This window comes from Aedes albopictus, chromosome 1, assembly GCF_035046485.1.
Source record: "Aedes albopictus strain Foshan chromosome 1, AalbF5, whole genome shotgun sequence".
NCBI lineage: Eukaryota > Metazoa > Arthropoda > Insecta > Diptera > Culicidae > Aedes > Aedes albopictus.
In genome coordinates, this window is record NC_085136.1 from 120,320,383 (window position 1) to 120,338,210 (window position 17,828).

The window sequence follows — 17,828 nt, forward strand, 5'->3', positions numbered from 1 at the left end:
TCCTGCCACAATGCTTCTCTGAATTTCTCTGCTGGTGTCGTTGCCGTCGATCATCAGTGAGCCCAAGTACACGAATTCTTCAACCGCCTCGATTTCATCACCGTCGATATGAATTCGGGGTGGCGGGCGCGCTGATTCCTCCCTGGAGCCCTTTGCCATCATGTACTTTGTCTTCGACACATTAATGACTAATCCGATTCGCCTGGCTTCACTCTTTAGTCGGATGTACGTTTCCGCCATCGTCTCAAATTTACGAGCAATAATATCAATATCATCGGCGAAACCAAGCAGCTGAACGAACTTCGTGAAAATCGTCCTACTCGTGTTAATCCCCGCTTTTCTTATTACACCCTCCAAAGCAATGTTGAACAGCAAGCACGAAAGACCATCACCTTGCCGTAACCCTCTGCGAGATTCGAAGGGACTCGAGAGTGTCCCTGATACTCGAACTACGCACATCACTCGATCCATCGTCGCCTTGATCAACCGTATCAGTTTATCCGGGAATCCGTATTTGTGCATAATCTGCCATAGCTGTTCTCGATCGATTGTATCATACGCCGATTTGAAATCGATGAACAAGTGATGTGTGGGCACGTTGTATTCGCGGCATTTCTGCAACACCTGGCGGATGGCGAACATCTGGTCCGTTGTAGCGCGTTCCCCCATAAATCCAGCCTGATATTGCCCCACGAACTCTCTTACAATCGGTGATAGACGGCGGCATAAAATTTGAGAGAGTATCTTGTAGGCAGCGCTCAGTAGTGTGATCGCGCGGTAGTTCCCGCAATCCAACTTGTCGCCCTTTTTGTAGATGGGACACACGATACCTTCCATCCATTCCTCCGCTAATACTTCCTCCTCCCAAATCTTGGATGTCCCCTAATGGTTTTAGATATTGATTGTGATTTTTAATTATTTAGTTCTTAAACCTTCTTGTATATATGTATTGTAATATTGTAAATCTGTAAAAGATGTTGGTTTTTATGCCTTTTTGAGTAAGCCGAGTGATGTGGGCAACTCGAAAAGGCTTTTCCCTGTCAGGCTTCATTAAGGCTTAATGAAGGAAACAAATAAATAAATAAATAAGAGGCGACTATCTATCTATATATATAAAAATGCAGTCGCATACGTGGGACCGTGCATAACGTGCGAACGGAAGGTCCGATTTTGGTCGTCTTAGTTTTGTTCACCCAAGGAAGGTTTATGAGGCAAAAACATGGAAAAATTGAGAGTTTTTGAAAAGCGATCTTCCATACATTTTGACCGGGGATTTGGTCTTGGCTAGAAACTTAAAACGTCAAAAAATGCAGTAGGCAAGACAAAGTTAGCCGGGTACAGCTAGTGAAGGTGAAAAACCTAGACGAGGTCACCAAAGTGGAAAAGCTCGTAACTGCACTGCGGCAGCAATGCGACGTGCAGGCGGCCGCCGCAGCCGTTAGGCTACGGAAGGAGCCGGCATGGACACAGGTAGCCTTGATTCACTGTGGCGGACGTAAAAAAGCAGGAAGGATCAAGATATGTCATCTGACGTTCCACGAGGCACCGGAGGTTTGCTTTCGGTGTCTGGAACCAGAACATAAGTAATGGGACTGTAAAAGATCTGACAGGAGCAAACTGTGTAGGTGATGCGGCGCCGAAGGCCATAAGGCACAAGGCTGCACGAGTACACCCATTTGTCTGATATGTACCGGGAAATCCGTGAACAACAGGCATCCAACGGATGTTCTAAGATGACCGGCCTTCAGAAAAGCCGTAGTGGACAAACCAATGTACAGGTAACGCAGCTGCATCTGAATCACTGGGACGCAGCGCAACAACTGCTTCGCAGGCAGTTTGTGAGTGGGGAACGGATATCGCCATCATAGCGGACACCGGTAATTGGGTCGCGGATGTGTCCAGAAAAATGGCGGCGATATGGACGACAGGTGAATACTCCGTCCAGGAGTTGGTGTCTACTACCTATGAGGGCTTCGTGGTCGCCGGGGTCAGATCCTGCTAGAGACACTGGCCATACTAGTCTTCGACCTGACTAATGTCGGTACCAAGAGTACCTTTAGTCGGAACGGTGCGGAGTCGATTATTAACGCTAATTTTTGTAGTCCTAACAAGTAGTTCGAACTGTAGTATAGACGATAGCTACACTCAGAGCGATTACCTGGTGGTTCGCTACAGTATCGACTACAGCAACAGCAGGCAGCGGGTAGAGGAAGCGGCGACAAGGCCAAAGCCAAGCCCTCAAAGGTGGAAGACACCATACTTCGACGAAGGAATATTTAGGGTAGCGTTCCACCGTGAGTGAAACCTACTCGGTTTAGACGGCGAAGAGCTGGTAGCGGTGCTCTCGCGTGCGTACGATGCGACCATGCCTAGGCAAGTCCACCCTAGAAATGGCAGACCACCAGCTTACTGGAAGCTTAAGGTGAATATATGACGAAGCCACACCTAAGATCTTCAAGAGCACAAATCTGAAGAACCGAATGTCGGTTTGCGCTGAAAATTTAATCGATTGGTTAACCGCTGGTGGTGACCAATCGATCAAATTTTCAGCGCAACCCGACATTCAGTTCTTCAAATTTGTGCTATTTAAAATTCTAGGTGTGGCTTCGTCATATATTCACCTTAAGGAAGAGCGAAACCAATGGCGGGTGGTGTTCGACACTGCAAAAGCCGCGCTGAAGACCAAGCTAAGGGCAGGCAAAAAGGCCTGCTTCTAGGGTCTCTGTCAGAGTGCCGATGCGAATCCGTGGGGTGATGCCTACAGGATCGTGATGGCCAAGACGAGAGGTGTGATGGCTTCTACAGAGAAATCTCCAGAGATGTTGAAGGGGATCATCGAGGGGCGTTTTTCCGCGCAATGAGCCTAGTCTTTGGCCTTCTTTCGTTGGACAACCGGGGACTGGTGCTGGCGATGGGGAAAGGGTCACCGATGTGGATCTTGCCGGAATATTAAAGGCTCTTAGCGTAGGTAAGGCCTCAGGTCCGGACGAAGTTCCAAACCTGGCCTTAAAAGTAGCTATTGCAGAGACTCCCGAGATATTCAGGTCTGCTATGCAAAAATGCCTGGACGAGGAAATTTGCCCAGAGGTTCGGAAGCGACAGAGTCTGGTTCTATTGCCAATGGCGGAGACGCCATTCCGAGACCCGTCGGGTGCTATCTTGTCGGTTACAAAGATTGCCGAGATTGCGCTCCAACGTCAGAGGAGATGAATTCACTACTGTGCAGTAGTGACTCTGGATGTAAGGAACGCATTTAATAGAGCCAGTCGGGCGGCTATTGTCGATGCGCTCCTTCGTCTGAGTTCGCGTACCTGTACAAGATTCTCGGAAGTTACTTCAAGAAACGAGTACATACCAGTTTTACGATACAGAGTCCGATCCACCAGTGCTTTCACATAACTTCAGAAGTTCCGCAAGGTTCCATCCTAGGTCCGGTATTATGGAAGGTCATGTATGACAAGGTGTTGAGCTTAAAGTTCCCGGTGGGCGTTGCCATCGTCGGCTCTGCTGACGATATTTCGCTGGAGGTCTATGGAACGAAGAGGTGGAATTTACTGCAGCCCACTGGATCGCAATTGTAGAGAAGTGGATGAGTTCCATGAGGTGCGGTGAAAGACTGAAAACGCGATTCAGACCAATTATAATGTCCTGCAGCATATTGTCATGATTTCTATTTAATAGTTGAGACCGGACTCGCGATGGCAAGGGTATACACTATCACCGCTACTGTTCCTCATCGTAATCGACGAGGACCTGGTAGGTGCAATTGATAGTGAACCAAATCGTGGGTTCCTGTGGCAGCCCATTACCATGAAGTAGTAATCCTACATTATAGAGATCTGCGGAAGCGGCCATTGTAAGCCAATCGAGCAGAAAGAACTGTCAAAGTGTGAGCCAAATGAACAGGCTGATCGTTCGTAAGAAGGCGTCGATTGAACGGTATTGCAATCCGAACTAAATAAATTAAAATTATTTATTTTTAATACATATCGAGAAATTGACGGTATATGTAAGTTTAGTAAAAAGATAGAATTTAATTAATTCTGCTTTCAAAAGCTCAAGCTTATGACGAAACTTTTGTTGCTGTACTTCTCAAAAAAACTTTCATTGCTGCTTCTTGCTTCAGTTCTGCCGATATGTTTAGCTTAATACTTATGACACACATGTGATGCAAGAATCACTGTACAATTACGCTTGAAATGAGTGCCATACTGAAAATTGTCTCAATTCAAGTCAGTCTTGTTAAAATTTTCTTGACACTGCGTACCGTTGTACAGGAATCACACTCGTATCACATGTCTGTCCGGGGTATAACACTTTGCAATAAATTTCAGATTTCATCGATTGCTCCGCTATTTTTTTTCAAAATTTTGAAAAAAAACTCTACCATAATTAGAAAATGTAAACAATACAACTTGAACCACTACGAAGTCACGCACAAAGTTTGAACATCTAGCTTTGCAGCAAGTGTTGGCAGCTGATGTAAACAAAATGAACAGCGTTGCCGAATCGACATATGTAACTTCCGCTTATCTCTATGTAGAGGATTTCTACCATGAAGCACCTAGAGGATTTCGAATTGGCTGATGACGTTACTCTCCTAGCTCAGCGGCGCTCTGATATGCAGAGTAAGCTCGATGATCCTGCCGATCGCTCCTCGGCAGCAGATCTTACCGTTAAGGTGAATATAAAACGAAGCCACACTTCGAATTTTCAAAAGCACAAATCTGAAGAACCGAGAGTTGGTTTGCCCTGAAAAGTTGATCGATTGGTCACCACCAGCAGGTCACCAATCGATCAACTTTTCAGCGCAATCCATCTTTTGGTTCCTCAGAATTGTGCTCTTAAAAATTCGAGGTGTGGCTTCGTTATATATTCACCTTAACGTCAACAAGACCAAATCGTTGGATGTAAACACGGTCAACCCTTCCAGCGCCCTTGCGGTAGCTGAGCAAGCAGTGGAGAATGTTGAAAGCTGGCCTAAGAAGAAGCGAACAAATGGAACTGCTGTGTGCAGGGCCGGATTTAAAGGGGGGCCAGGGGGGCCATGGCCCCGGGCCCCCACATTTCAGGGGCCCCCACAAAATGTAACTTCAAATGGGAACCGAAAAAAGTAGTGCTAGAAACATCTTGATTTAATTTTTATCACAAGTACTTCTACTCTCAAGATGTGTATGAAATATTGTGCATTAAATCAGAAAGAAGCAGATATCAGCCTTTTAATAAAATATCAAGCTTTTCCAGAAAGTTGTTAAGATTTTTAAGGTTTGAATTGATTGCTCTTGTGAATTACACAAGTTATTTTAACGAAAATACATGAGAAAATCTTCACCTGAATTCTAGATGAAATCTCAAATGCTATGGGATAGAGAGACGAAAACTATCTGTTGAAAATTCATGCTTATTTCTGTCGAAAATTATTGAAGTTATTTTTAAAAATTTCCTGCTTAGTTCTTTGAAGATTTGCAAGTGTTTCTATCAGAATAAAGATTTTTTTTTAGGATTGTAGAGTTTGATTTCGCTTACCAAACTTATAAACTCGGCACCAACATTTCAAAAGGGCGTAACTGCATTTGGAAGTAATACCTTCTTTCAAAGCTGTAGGTCGTACTGCCTCCCTTACACTCAAACCACCGTGGTTGTCGGAAAGAGGAGAGTTTTTCCCATCTGGTACTTGTTGTGAAAAACATGGAAATCATAACACATGATCCACAGCTTTAAAAGAAGGTGATGATTCCAAAAGCAGTTACGCCCTTTTGAAATGTTGGTGTCGAATTATTAAAATCAAACCCCAGAATTGTTGAAATATTTCTTTGAAGGTACAAGCAAGAATTTTAGGTCGGATTTAGACGTTACTTGATAAAATTTCTTTCACAATCGTCTTTAGACTAGATTTTCATATCTGGATCTCTGTTATGCTTAGTTCATAGTGGATGTCTTTTTTCTAGTTAAGCTTATTAAGCTAGATTAAGACGGATACAAATTTCATTTTGACTTTTTGGCACCCATACCCCCCCCCCCCCTTTGAAATTTTTTGGCAGTATATTGCATTTTGAGGAGGCAGTAAGAATAGTTATTTATGCAACGAGTTGCAAAATGATGATTTTTACAGCACGAGTCGTTATCCAACGAGGCTTGCCGAGTTGGATAAATACGAAGAGTGCTGTAAAAATCGAGTTTTGCAACAAGTTGCATACAACATTTTTTGCAATGACCAAAATTATTCACTAGAATATGATCATATCCATCAGTATCATTAAACTTCTCGGTGGTTGAATGGGAACGACCACGTGCTCCAACACGAAATCTGAATCAAGCAAGCCGCGCTATAACCGTCACAGTTTTTCAAGCTCTTACTGTGGTAACACAGGTTGTCAATCAAACAAATGCATTATGATTCATAATGATACCCAAATGAGATGTATTATGAGCCATAATGCATTTGTTTGGAAAGTACGTAAAAGTAGGCCGTTAGGATATTTAAACGACAAGTTTAAAATGAATTTTATAGTGCCAAATTGCAAAAAAAACTTTAATTATTTTTACCCTCCCTCGACCAGTCAAACAGTGGGGGGACAAAAAGTGAAATAAATATTTGTATCGGTTTAATTTCTTCAATAATAACCCTAAGTTTTGGAAGAATTTTTCATATTTTCTGGAATTTTTCTACAATGAAAATAAAATATCCTCTAAAAAGTGGGCCCCCACAACACCGTGGCCCCGGGCCCCCACATTTGTAAATCCGGCCCTGGCTGTGTGCCATTCAACAACTCAAGACAGATCCAAGATCGATCAGGAATCCTGTTTCCTGTTACTCTCAGCATGAGAATATGTAATAATTTTCAAATACAAAAGTCATATTTAAAAGTAATCCGTACAATGGGAAGCATTACTGCACGGCGGCCCAGTACAAAGTGCCAGTTTTAGCGCACTTAGGACCCGTCGTCCGTCCGTGGGTACTTTCTTCGTCGTTTAGGGCGGTACAACGGTACAACCGCAACCAGTAATACCTCATGTGCGAATACATTACGCCGCGCGCCGTAATTGGCCAATTAGGTTCAATATTATGGAAGAATTTCAGTACGCGCGTGCTCATCTCCTAATATGCAGCCAGCACAGCCCATCCCGGAACGAACGTCTGCGGGCGCAAGTTTATGTGTCGCCGTATGCGATAACGATCTGGTTTGAAAAGGGTACCAGTCAGCGGCAGAGTCTCGGGCAAAGTAAATTATTTTGTTTACATCTTTCCGAGGTTGCTGGAGCATATCACTACATATAGAGCTAGATAGCGTGTACGGTTTTTGTTTGTCTTGTTTACTTTTCTACGGAGACACGTTTTGCATAAATCGGTGCGTCATAACCTACTTTAGTAGCAATTGATTTCGCGGGAAAGTGTTTTTCAAATTTATGAACTGGCCTTTGTCGTGCATTTAGCCAGTATGGAAAATTTCTATCGTTGGTATGTGTATTCTTCAAATATTCGTCCAATAATTACTTTATTGTCCAGCCTTCGAATAGCTTAGCCAATAGTAGAATTATAAGTTAACTTGATGTACATATGAAAAATTTTTATTAACATCTCAGATGAGATTTGAACTTGTGACTCTTGTACACTAGACAAGAGTTTTGCCAACTAAGCTATCGAGCCACTTAATGACATGACATCATAGTTGTTACCAGGATACCGAAATTCAACCCCATTAACATGGGACAACTATGCTGCACATGTCAGTCAAGTTCCATCAATACGCTTCAACTTCCCCTAACCACAAATCCATCCTTTTCAAGTGTACGTATTTACGAAGAGCGACTATGATTCCCATGAAAAATTTGGATTAAGGGCCCATATAGCCGAGGCGATAAACGCACGGGTATTCAGCATGACCATGCTGAGAGTGACGGGTTCGATTCCCGGTCGGTCCAGGATCTTTTCGTAAAGGAAATTTCCTTGACTTCCTTGAGCATAGAGTATCTTCGTGCCTGCCACACGATATACACATGCAAAATGGTCGTTGGCAGAGGAAGCTCTCAGTTAATAACTGTGGAAGTGCTCATAGAACACTAAGCTGAGAAGCAGGCTTTGTCCCAGTGAGGACGTTACGCCAAGAAGAGGAGAGGAGAGGAGGAGAAAAATTTGGATAGTCAGTTAGTCTTGCGGAGGTTTTCACAACCGTCATAAAACCTAACATTTCCATTCAGCCTAGTTTTATTATGGCTCTTAGAACCTACTGCAGTATATTTGACTAAAAAAATATTACTTGGGTTTATTTACTGTTGAAACTATTTGCCTCTCTTCCAGGCGTACCAACAACTGCCTTGGCTTGATACCTGAAAAGCGGTCAACGTATCGTCAATATAAAGTTACAATTCTTGTTCCATACCTTATCATCGGCGGTGCCGCTTTCTCCATCCGTGGGATTGTTCTTCTCAGCAGCCGCTCGAGCCTGCAGAATCTTCAGAGCGGTGTCATTTTCTACGACTTTGTACACACTACTATCCTTGGGGAAGATTAACGGTGGCACCTTTGGATTTGCAGCTGATTCTGAGCCTTTCGCCAGCTCGGACGACGAACCTTTGTTGGCTTTGTCGGCAAGATCTACCGGAGTGCCGTTGGTGAATTCTGTGTTCAAAAGTTGAAAGATAGAAGAGACAGTTAGTTTGGGAAAACATGGAAAACTGTTGGGAAATGTTTGGGATCATCCCTCTCAAGACCATGTTATTTTTCAGCCCTTATTTACACCTGTTTAAAACCGATTTCAAGCATCTAGATCATTCAAAAGATAATAAGCCAAAGAAACTTTTAACATGATTTGGCAAAACTTTTCCTATTATATTTGTATGTAAAGCTTAACCTAAAGTTGCAACATGTTGCTGAGTCATTAGGCCGAATGGTCATTAGGCCGAATTGCCATCAAGACGAATTACAATTTAGAAGTTATCTGGAAACGGATCTGTTGTTTTAATCTTCTTCAATTATTATTGCCGAAAACTAATTTAACAATGAAACTAGAAAAAATAGCCTATGCTTAAAAGAAGGAAAAAATCATAATTTGAATATCAGCAGTTTCAGCGCTATATTCAAAAACTATGGTACCGTAAACTGGGGTTAAATTGATCTTCGGGTTGAAAATGATCAGACGTTATTCGGATAGAAAAAGCATATTTTTAATAATTTTCTTTTGAGCATCATGCTGTTGGAATCTGATACTTATTGCTATTTATGAGGAAACTATTCAAAAAATGATTTATCAACTCGAAAAACGACTGATCAATTCCAACCCGGAGATCAATTTGACCCCGGTTTACGGTACCAAAAAGAACAGCCTATGTTTCAAAGATGGGAAAAATCATACACATGAAAAATGATCATTGGCAAAGGAAGGTCTCAGTTAATAACAGTGAAAGAGCTTATAAACACTAAGCTAAAAAGCAAACTTTGTCTCAGTGTAACGGTAAAAAGAAGACCCAATGGCCATTCGGCCTAATGACCTTGCAAACTGTACTGTAGTGTGATGCGTGTACTCAGTACCCCGGGTTATCAGAGATACTTCAGATGTCCCTGATGTAGGTACTGGAACTTGAATGGAAATCTATTTCCCAAAACTTGCATTACATGTATGAATCAAATGGGATAAATTTTGATATTCGTGCATTTTTATTTATAGTAAAGCTTCATAATGGTTTGGATGATCTCTAGAACAACTCTAAGTTATATGATATCTGGGTCAACTAATTACACTGCTCGACAAAATTTTACAAAATTTGGTGTTATGGGATAAAAAAAATAACAGGGGTTTGGGACCCTAGAAGTGTCATAGTGAAAGAATTTTTGAAAAATATTGGACCGGGCCTTCACAGTTTAAAACCGAAGTTTGTATGGAGAACTTGGGGTGTTCAATTGATAGGAATCGTCTGTCGTGTTTTTCTCGGTGCCGCGTTGTTTGGATTTGCCCTTCCGAATCGTGAAACGGCTGGTGGTGCTACGCCATCCGGCGAGGTTTACGAGTCGTGTTTGCGTAGATACTGTGATTGCAGTTCCGGTGCCACAAGTGAAAGTTTCGAAAGGTTCGCGTTTTTCCGCGTGGGGTAAGGGGACTGGTAGAGCTACGCCATCCGGAATTGTTTCGTTTGGAAAGTGCGCGTGACATTTGTCTGGATTGTCGATTTGGGCATCGTTTTGAAAAGAATAATTCGTGAGTGTAAGTTTTTTCGTGCCAAAATCCTGCAAATCTTTTTCATTTTTCGTATTTATCGTGAGTGTTTGGGCGGTGCCGAATTCAGTTGTCCGGACGGGCGCGGTGCTGATTTGTGTTCCAATGCTGACTGACTGCGTGCGCGACGGTGGTGAGACGTTCCGCATAACACCGAGGAACAGCAGTTTCCAGATAAATCAGTGAGACCGTTTCAAACAACATTTTTCTTTTTTTTTTCCTTAAGGGGGCATTTATAAACTTCGAAAACTAATTTTTTGTTATGCAACGTTTTCCTCGCACCCAGTTTGTTTCATTACAGAGAGCGAGTAAAGGCGTTTAAGCCTAGGCATTCGGGCCAGGACACGGCCCAAATACCTGTGTTCCATCCCAGGAAGCGAAGGACCAAGGGGTGACATTAACCTTCTTAGCATCGTCACCCCCATCGATTTTCACTTATTTTGCTTTCTCAAAAGCTGAGTGGTCCCCAGTTAATGGCTTTATTGTAAAAACAATAACGCTGCACAGTGTAGACTAGACTAGACTGAACTAGACTAGACTAGACTAGAACTTGGGGTGTTCAATTGATATATGCATTAGAACGTGCCGTGCATATTTTTAGGCGTTTTCGGTATTTGGGTTAGTTTCGTTATTCTCTAACGCCTAAATATATGCACAGCACAATCTAATTCACATATCAATTGGGTTGTTCAGTGAATTAAATATTGCCATTTGCTTTAGCCTAATCGAAAGAGCTCATTTTTCTGAGTATAAGGTGATTTTATTGCGTTCCAATTCCTTTGTTTTGATGGTTAAATAAACAAAACAGTTTTAATTTCCGTGGATAGAATGACAGTTCAATCGATAAAGTGACAGTTCGCCCCGAACAAAAAATTTTGTCCATACAAACTTTAAATGCATTTTAAAAATAGTTCCCAGGCATCAAAAATGATGAAATTTTGGATTTCGACTATTTTTTGGACGGAGATTCCGATTATGCAATAATCTGGATACCCCTAAAGAACCCAATTGAACCAACCCCCTGAAGAAAGCGTTAGTTCTTGAAGCAACCGCCTTTGGTAGGGCGCCACGGGTTTGTTGACGAAATTTCAGTCTGCTGACCAATCTGCTACGTGCGGAAGCGAACTTTGTTGTGCGAAGATAAATTCGTGATCGAAAAACGATCATTTCCACATATTGTTCAATGGGTTCAGTGTTCTTTGTTGAATTTACAAGACGCACAAGTATGAAAATACATTTAGCCCATTTAAGGACAGACTTGTTAGAATCCCAACATGGCCGCCACAATGGCCGACTTTGGCACCTACTCACGATTTCGAGGGCACAAATCTCTTCGTAAACAAAACCAGCGCACCTGATCTTCTTATTTTAGACTTATTACAAGTGAGCAAGAACAGAATAATAAAATACTTTGTTGTGTGAAGCTTGCTTCTTGAGATTTGTGCGTTTGAAGTTTTGATGCACTGTTAAAGCGGGATGTTAAGAAGTTTGTCCTTAAAACAACATTGAAGTCAATTAAATTTAAATGTCGCATCTGCTCCAACAGAAAAAAATCACTGTTTTCAGCCTTATGCAACTGCCCATTCAAATCAGCACCACGTCCAGCACCATATTTTTGGCTTCAATCCAGTTGTATGTGGATGACAGCCGTTTCATGGGGTTGAATTGAACACCTCATGTTCTCCATACATACTTCGGTTTTAAACTGTGAAGGCCCGGTCCAATATTTTTCAAAAATTCTTTCGCTATGGCACTTCTAGGGTCCCAATCCCCTGTTCTTTTCTTTCTCATCCCATAACAAAATTAAGTGATGAACGGTGTACTAAACTACACAATACTAATTTAACTTTCTTTCCTCAACATTAGTTTAGTATCCAGGTATACTACAGGTAAAGGCCTTACTATCAGAACTTCAGAGTGTTTTATGTTGCAAATTAAAAATAAAATCATTATCCCGTATTCATTGCAGTAATAGAGAATTTATTGCACCACCATACACGCTAACGCCGCTCCGCACAAAAGTGCATAATTTCCAGACCAAAAATGTGTAACCCTTGCACATTCACAAAATCAGGTCCTGTGTCCACAAAATCGTTAAATTCGCAAAAATTTTTGTTCGGCAATCTAGCTAGGTTTACTAATGACCTTGGGAAACAAAAAAATTATACTAGTTTACAAAATAAAACGAAGGTCGTGAACTTCTGTCAACGACCAAAGTTTTTGAAGCATAATTGAGCGCTGATTTCGAAACCGTGCTTCAAAAAATTTAAAGTAGAACAGTTATTGAGTTTTAGCTCAATATCGAGTTTTACAACTTTTTAAAATATGGAATTTAATAAAATTCAAACATCTTGCGTTTTGTTCACCCAATTTCGAATCTTTTTCCATAAATTAAAAGCTGAATATAATACCATTCGATCATCTGAGTGCAGGTTTTGCGTCAGATTCAAGAAATTCAAGATATTGACGAGTTTTAGGGACGATCTCTTTAAACTTAAGCAAAATTTCCAAAAATATATGAAAAAAAGTATTTTTTTTTTTCAATGAGAAAACAATAATTTAAAAATTCTTTCTCAACGTTAATTTGACATACCATATTTTGGCGAGGTACAGTAAAAACTTCAGCTCAATCGGAGCATTGATTACGGAAAATGAGATGTGTGAAGTGAGCAACTTTGCTTAAAAATAGAACAAAAATCGATTTCAAATCATCAACTTTGTATGGAAAGTCGAAAAAAAAATCCGCTCTACTGTATTTTTTTCCTTCGCGTTTTCGAACTCTGGGCATGATTCTACACCAAAAACGATCATCAGCTTCTTCTTCTTCTTGGCGTAACGTCCTCACTGAGACAAAGCCTGCTTCTCAGCTTAGTGTTCTATGAGCACTTCCACAGTTATTAACTGAGAGCTTCCTCTGCCAATGACCATTTTGCATGTGTATATCGTGTGGCAGGCACGAAGATACTCTATGCCCAAGGAAATCAAGGAAATTTCCTTTACGAAAAGATCCTGGACCGACCGGGAATCGAACCCGTCACCCTCAGCATGGTCATGCTGAATACCCGTGCGCTTACCGCTTCGGCTATATGGGCCCTTTTCGACACTAGTTATAGGTTGTTTAATGAAGTTGCTGATGTGTTTGATTTTAATGTCTCGAAAAGTGTGTTTTATAATAAGATATATAACTTAGGCCATATAGTCTGTACAACACAGTGTTGAAGACGGTAAATAAATAAATAAACATTCCCAGGCCAGGGCCTCACGAATCCCACCGTATCCTAACGGAAATCTACATCGAGTATCTGTCATTTCTCTTTAAATAGCTCAACTATGCATATAAACTCAAAACATCATTAGGTTTATAAGAACTCTAAAACTTTATTTCATATAATCCGTATTGTTAGCTTCAAAGTCTCATAAATAAAGTGAATTGAATCAAATTGAATTTGAAAAACATCTACGAGTTCAAAAATAAAATTCGAATACATATTCAAATTCATCGAAAAGAAAGTCTAGCTATTCAACTGCATGCACAGAATTGAAAACAGTAAAGCTCATTATAAGAAATCACACAAACATCCGCCAACGCATCGGTTCTCATCATTTCAACAAATATTAAGATGTTGCCAACTCATTGTTGCATCTCCTGCCTCCTGCAAACTCCATTAAGTTAATAATTAATGACCTTACTCCCTAGCCTCTCAACACATGTCATTTCAAACCAGTTTCCGAAAATAAAGAAATCAAGCTCTTCAGCGAAACTTACCGGATTTCGTCGCAACAAAGACCAGCACAGACAGCACGACTCGCAGGTTGACCTTCATCGTTGTTGTTTTGTACACGTTTACCACCCCAGAGAGAACTATCACTTCCGTGCTTCACCTTTCTTCGGTGCAACGACTTCACAGGATCACAACGTTTTGACTGAAGTGTAGAATTTATCAATTGTGGGACGACACATGAACTATGGTGACGCGGTTCAAAATTTAGCACCTTCCAACTGTTACCGATCAACACAAAACAATCGGTTCAATCACTTAGCACATCGGACACTTTGTCGTGGTGGTCACACTTTTGATAGTAGATGGATGATCTTGTGAGACACTCAAACACACGTTGGTCTTCGCAGCTTCAACGTTATCGACGTTTTCGATGTAAAATACCGGTTCCTTTCGGGAATTAGCACTTTGATTTATTTGGCTATCTACGAGACTGCGTTACTCATACGACACACTCCACTCGATTTCACGCGAACACTTGAAATTTCTGCGGACTGCTCCTTTGAGACACTCCGAATAACAGAACTACATTCCTTGAACCACCAATCAATAAATACCATCCAAGTGAGTGTGAGGTCTAAACCGCGCAGCGGAGCCTACTTTACGAACAACGGCAGCAGCGATGCGACGCAAAATTAATCACCGCCTGCTATGACGAAACCTAAATCCACCCGTATCCGTTCTCTTTGCAAGATCAGCGAAATTAAACGCTGCTTCTTCGAAAGAGCAACTTAGTAGGTACTGATTTAGTACGGTAGCTGGATTACGTGTTGCTACCGTTTGGGACCCTTTCTTCTTCGCCGAAAATCTCTATCCGAACATCTCACGTAGCTGCGATTCTCCGATATCTGAGCGAAGATTGGTTTCGCGTGGTACCACCACCACCCGAAGCCGGAACGATGTCTACGCCAATAAATTGATAAACGTAATTGAACTGATAAGAGCCTCCAACCCGATATCGGGTACCTTTTCGGTATAAGGCCGACAAGCTCCGTTATGGCCGTAGAAGAAGATTATCTCTCGCGCGGTGACCAACGACGGACGACGACAACGGTGTCTTCTTGGGTATACCGGGTTGTCTGTCTTATCGGTTCAGTAGTCCACTTGAAACTGAGCGCGCGAATTCGAAGGAACTATCATTTTGAAGAAACGGTTGCTACCGTCGACGTCGCGCGCGCGGTGATTCCTTGTGTTGCCTACTGTGAGCGAGCTGCTGCTGCTGAGATCCCCGACGCAATGATGATGATGATGCACTGAGCGTGGTCTACGCCGTCCCGTCCTTCGTCGTCTCGCGGAGAGCTGACCAGCAGCCGCAACCAGACGGTTTTTGCTAACCGCCTACACCAGTGGTTTCCAATTGGGAGGTGAATCAATCTAAAACTGCACACTACCAATACATTAAATTTACTCATGACGTAAATTTATTAAAGGGCACGTAAACAGTTTTACGATCAAGTTGTCCAGTAAACTTACGTGATAAAATTGTTCAGAATGTAATGGAATATGTCCTTGATTTTCTGGGGAATAAAGGATCTTCGTGTTTCCCACACGATATACACATGCAAAATGGACATTGGCTGAATAAGCTCTCAGTTAATAAATACTGTTTTTTCATAGAATGAAAAAAATTGCTGATCAAGATACCTAAGAGGTGGATCCTCAGGTTATGTGGGTTTAGCGTACCGATTAGGTTAAGGCCGGGGTGGCCTCTGCTGTACATAGTAGCCGTCTCCATTCCACTCGGTCCATGGCTGTTTGTCTCCAGTTTCGCACTCTGCGTAGGGTCCGCAGATCGTCCTCCACTTCGACCCACCTAGCTCGCTGCGCTCCACCTCTTCTTGTACCGGTCGGATGACTCTCGAGAACCATTTTAGTCGGGTTGCTATCCGACATCCTGATGACGTGACCCGCCCACCGTAACCTCCAGATTTTCGCGGTATGGACGATGGTTGGTTCTCTCAGCAGCTCGTGGTTCATTAGCCTTCTCCAAGTCCCGTCTTCCATCTGCACTCCGCCGCAGGGATGCATTTGAACGCGTTCTGTTCATGTTCTGTTCAAGAGCTGTGCTCACGTGAGCCGTGTTCGTGTTCAAACATTTCAGGCGCCTGATCACAGTGATCTTCGTAGCTAGCAGCAACTGATAGCAACAAATTGCTACTGGATGTGTCCGCCGTAGATGGTACGCAACACCTTCCGTTCGAAAACTCCAAGGGCGCGTTGGTCCTCTGCACGTAGGGTCCATGTTTCGTGCCAATAAAGAACGACCGGTCTAATCAGCGTTTTGTAGATAGCTAACTTCGTGTTACGGCGAACTTTATTCGATCGTAGAGTTCTGCGGAGTTCAAAGTAAGCACGCACGATTTCCTGCCATAATGCGCCTCTGAATTTCTCTGCTGGTGTCGTTGTCGGCGGTCACCAGTGGTACACGAATTCTTCAACCGTGCCGATTTCATCACCGTCGGGGTGGCGGGCGCGGTTATTCCTCCCTGGAGCCCTTTGCCATCATGTACTTTGTCTTCGACACATTGACTAATCCGATTCGCCTGGCTTCACTCTTTAGTCGGATGTACCTACGTTTCCGCCATCGTCTCAAATTTACGAGCAATAATATCAATATCATCAGCGAAACCAAGCAGCTGAACGGATTTCGTGAAAATCGTCCCACTCGTGTTTATTGCCGCCCTCCTTATTACACCCTCTAAAGCAATGTTGAACAGTAAGCACGAAAGACCATCACCTTGCCGTAACCCTCTGCGAGATTCGAAGGGACTCGAGAGTGTCCCTGATACTCGAACTACGCACATCACTCGATCCATCGTCGCCTTGATCAATCGTATCAGTTTATCCGGGAATCCGTATTCGTGCATAATCTGCCATAGCTGTTCTCGATCGATTGTATCATACGCCGATTTGAAATCGATGAACAAGTGATGTGTGGGCACGTTGTATTCGCGGCATTTCTGGCGGATGGCGAACATCTGGTCCGTTGTAGCGCGTTCACCCATAAATCCAGCCTGATATTGCCCCACGAACTCTCTTGCAATCGGTGATAGATGGTGGCATAAAATTTGAGAGAGTATCTTGTAGGCAGCGCTCAGTAGTGTGATCGCATGGTAGTTCCCGCAATCCAACTTGTCGCCCTTTTTGTAGATGGGACACACGATACCTTCCATCCATTCCTTCGGTAACACTTCCTCCTCCCAAATCTTGGTATTGACCCAGTGTAGTGCTCTCACCAGTGCTTTTCCACCGTATTTTAGAAGTTCGCTTGGTAGTTGATCTGCTCCAGCGGCTTTGTTGTTTTTCAACCGGCCAACCTCCTCCTCAATCTCTTGGAGGTCAGGGGTCGGAAGTCTTTCGTCCTGTGCACATACTCCTAGATCTGTTACTACGCCACCTTCGGTACTTGCAACGTCGCCATTGAGGTGCTCATCGTAATGCTGCCGCCACCTGTCGATCACCTCACGCTCGCTCGTGAGAATATTCCCGTAATTATCCCGGCACATGTCGGCTTTTGGCACGAAGCCTCTGCACGAGCGGTTCAGCTTCTCGTAGAACTTTCGTGTGTCCTTAGTGCGGTACAGCTCTTCCATCGCTTCGATCTCGTTCTTCCTGCTGACGCTTCTTCATCCGGAAGACTGAGTTCTGCCTGTTCCGCGCCTGTCTGTAACGTGCCTCATTCGCTCTCGTACGGTGTTGCGACATTCTCGCCCATGCTGCATTCTTCTCGTTTTGACGTAGGACTACGTCTCTGTTTTCTATACCCGGTGTCATTTCAAAATTTATGAAACCAAGAGCGTTACGTTTGAGTGAAAGATTTTAAACGCTCACACTATCT

The 17,828-nt window shown here is 42.8% G+C and overlaps 1 protein-coding gene across 2 annotated transcripts in view; it reads right to left on the reverse strand.

Annotated features, from left to right (window-relative positions):
• LOC109402231 (uncharacterized) overlaps nt 1–15,192 on the reverse strand; it is a 39,004-nt gene extending 23,812 nt beyond the window's left edge. For both annotated transcript variants that reach the window (XR_009996168.1, XM_029874123.2), the window contains exons 1-2: nt 13,978–15,192; nt 8,382–8,620 (exon numbers count right to left, since the gene is read on the reverse strand). Coding sequence is in view for 1 of the 2 variants with exons in the window: in XM_029874123.2 (XP_029729983.2) it covers nt 8,382–8,620; nt 13,978–14,035 (297 nt within the window). In the remaining variant the exon portion in view is untranslated. The remainder of the gene's footprint in view (nt 1–8,381; nt 8,621–13,977) is intronic.
• Between the last annotated feature and the right edge of the window lie 2,636 nt (nt 15,193–17,828).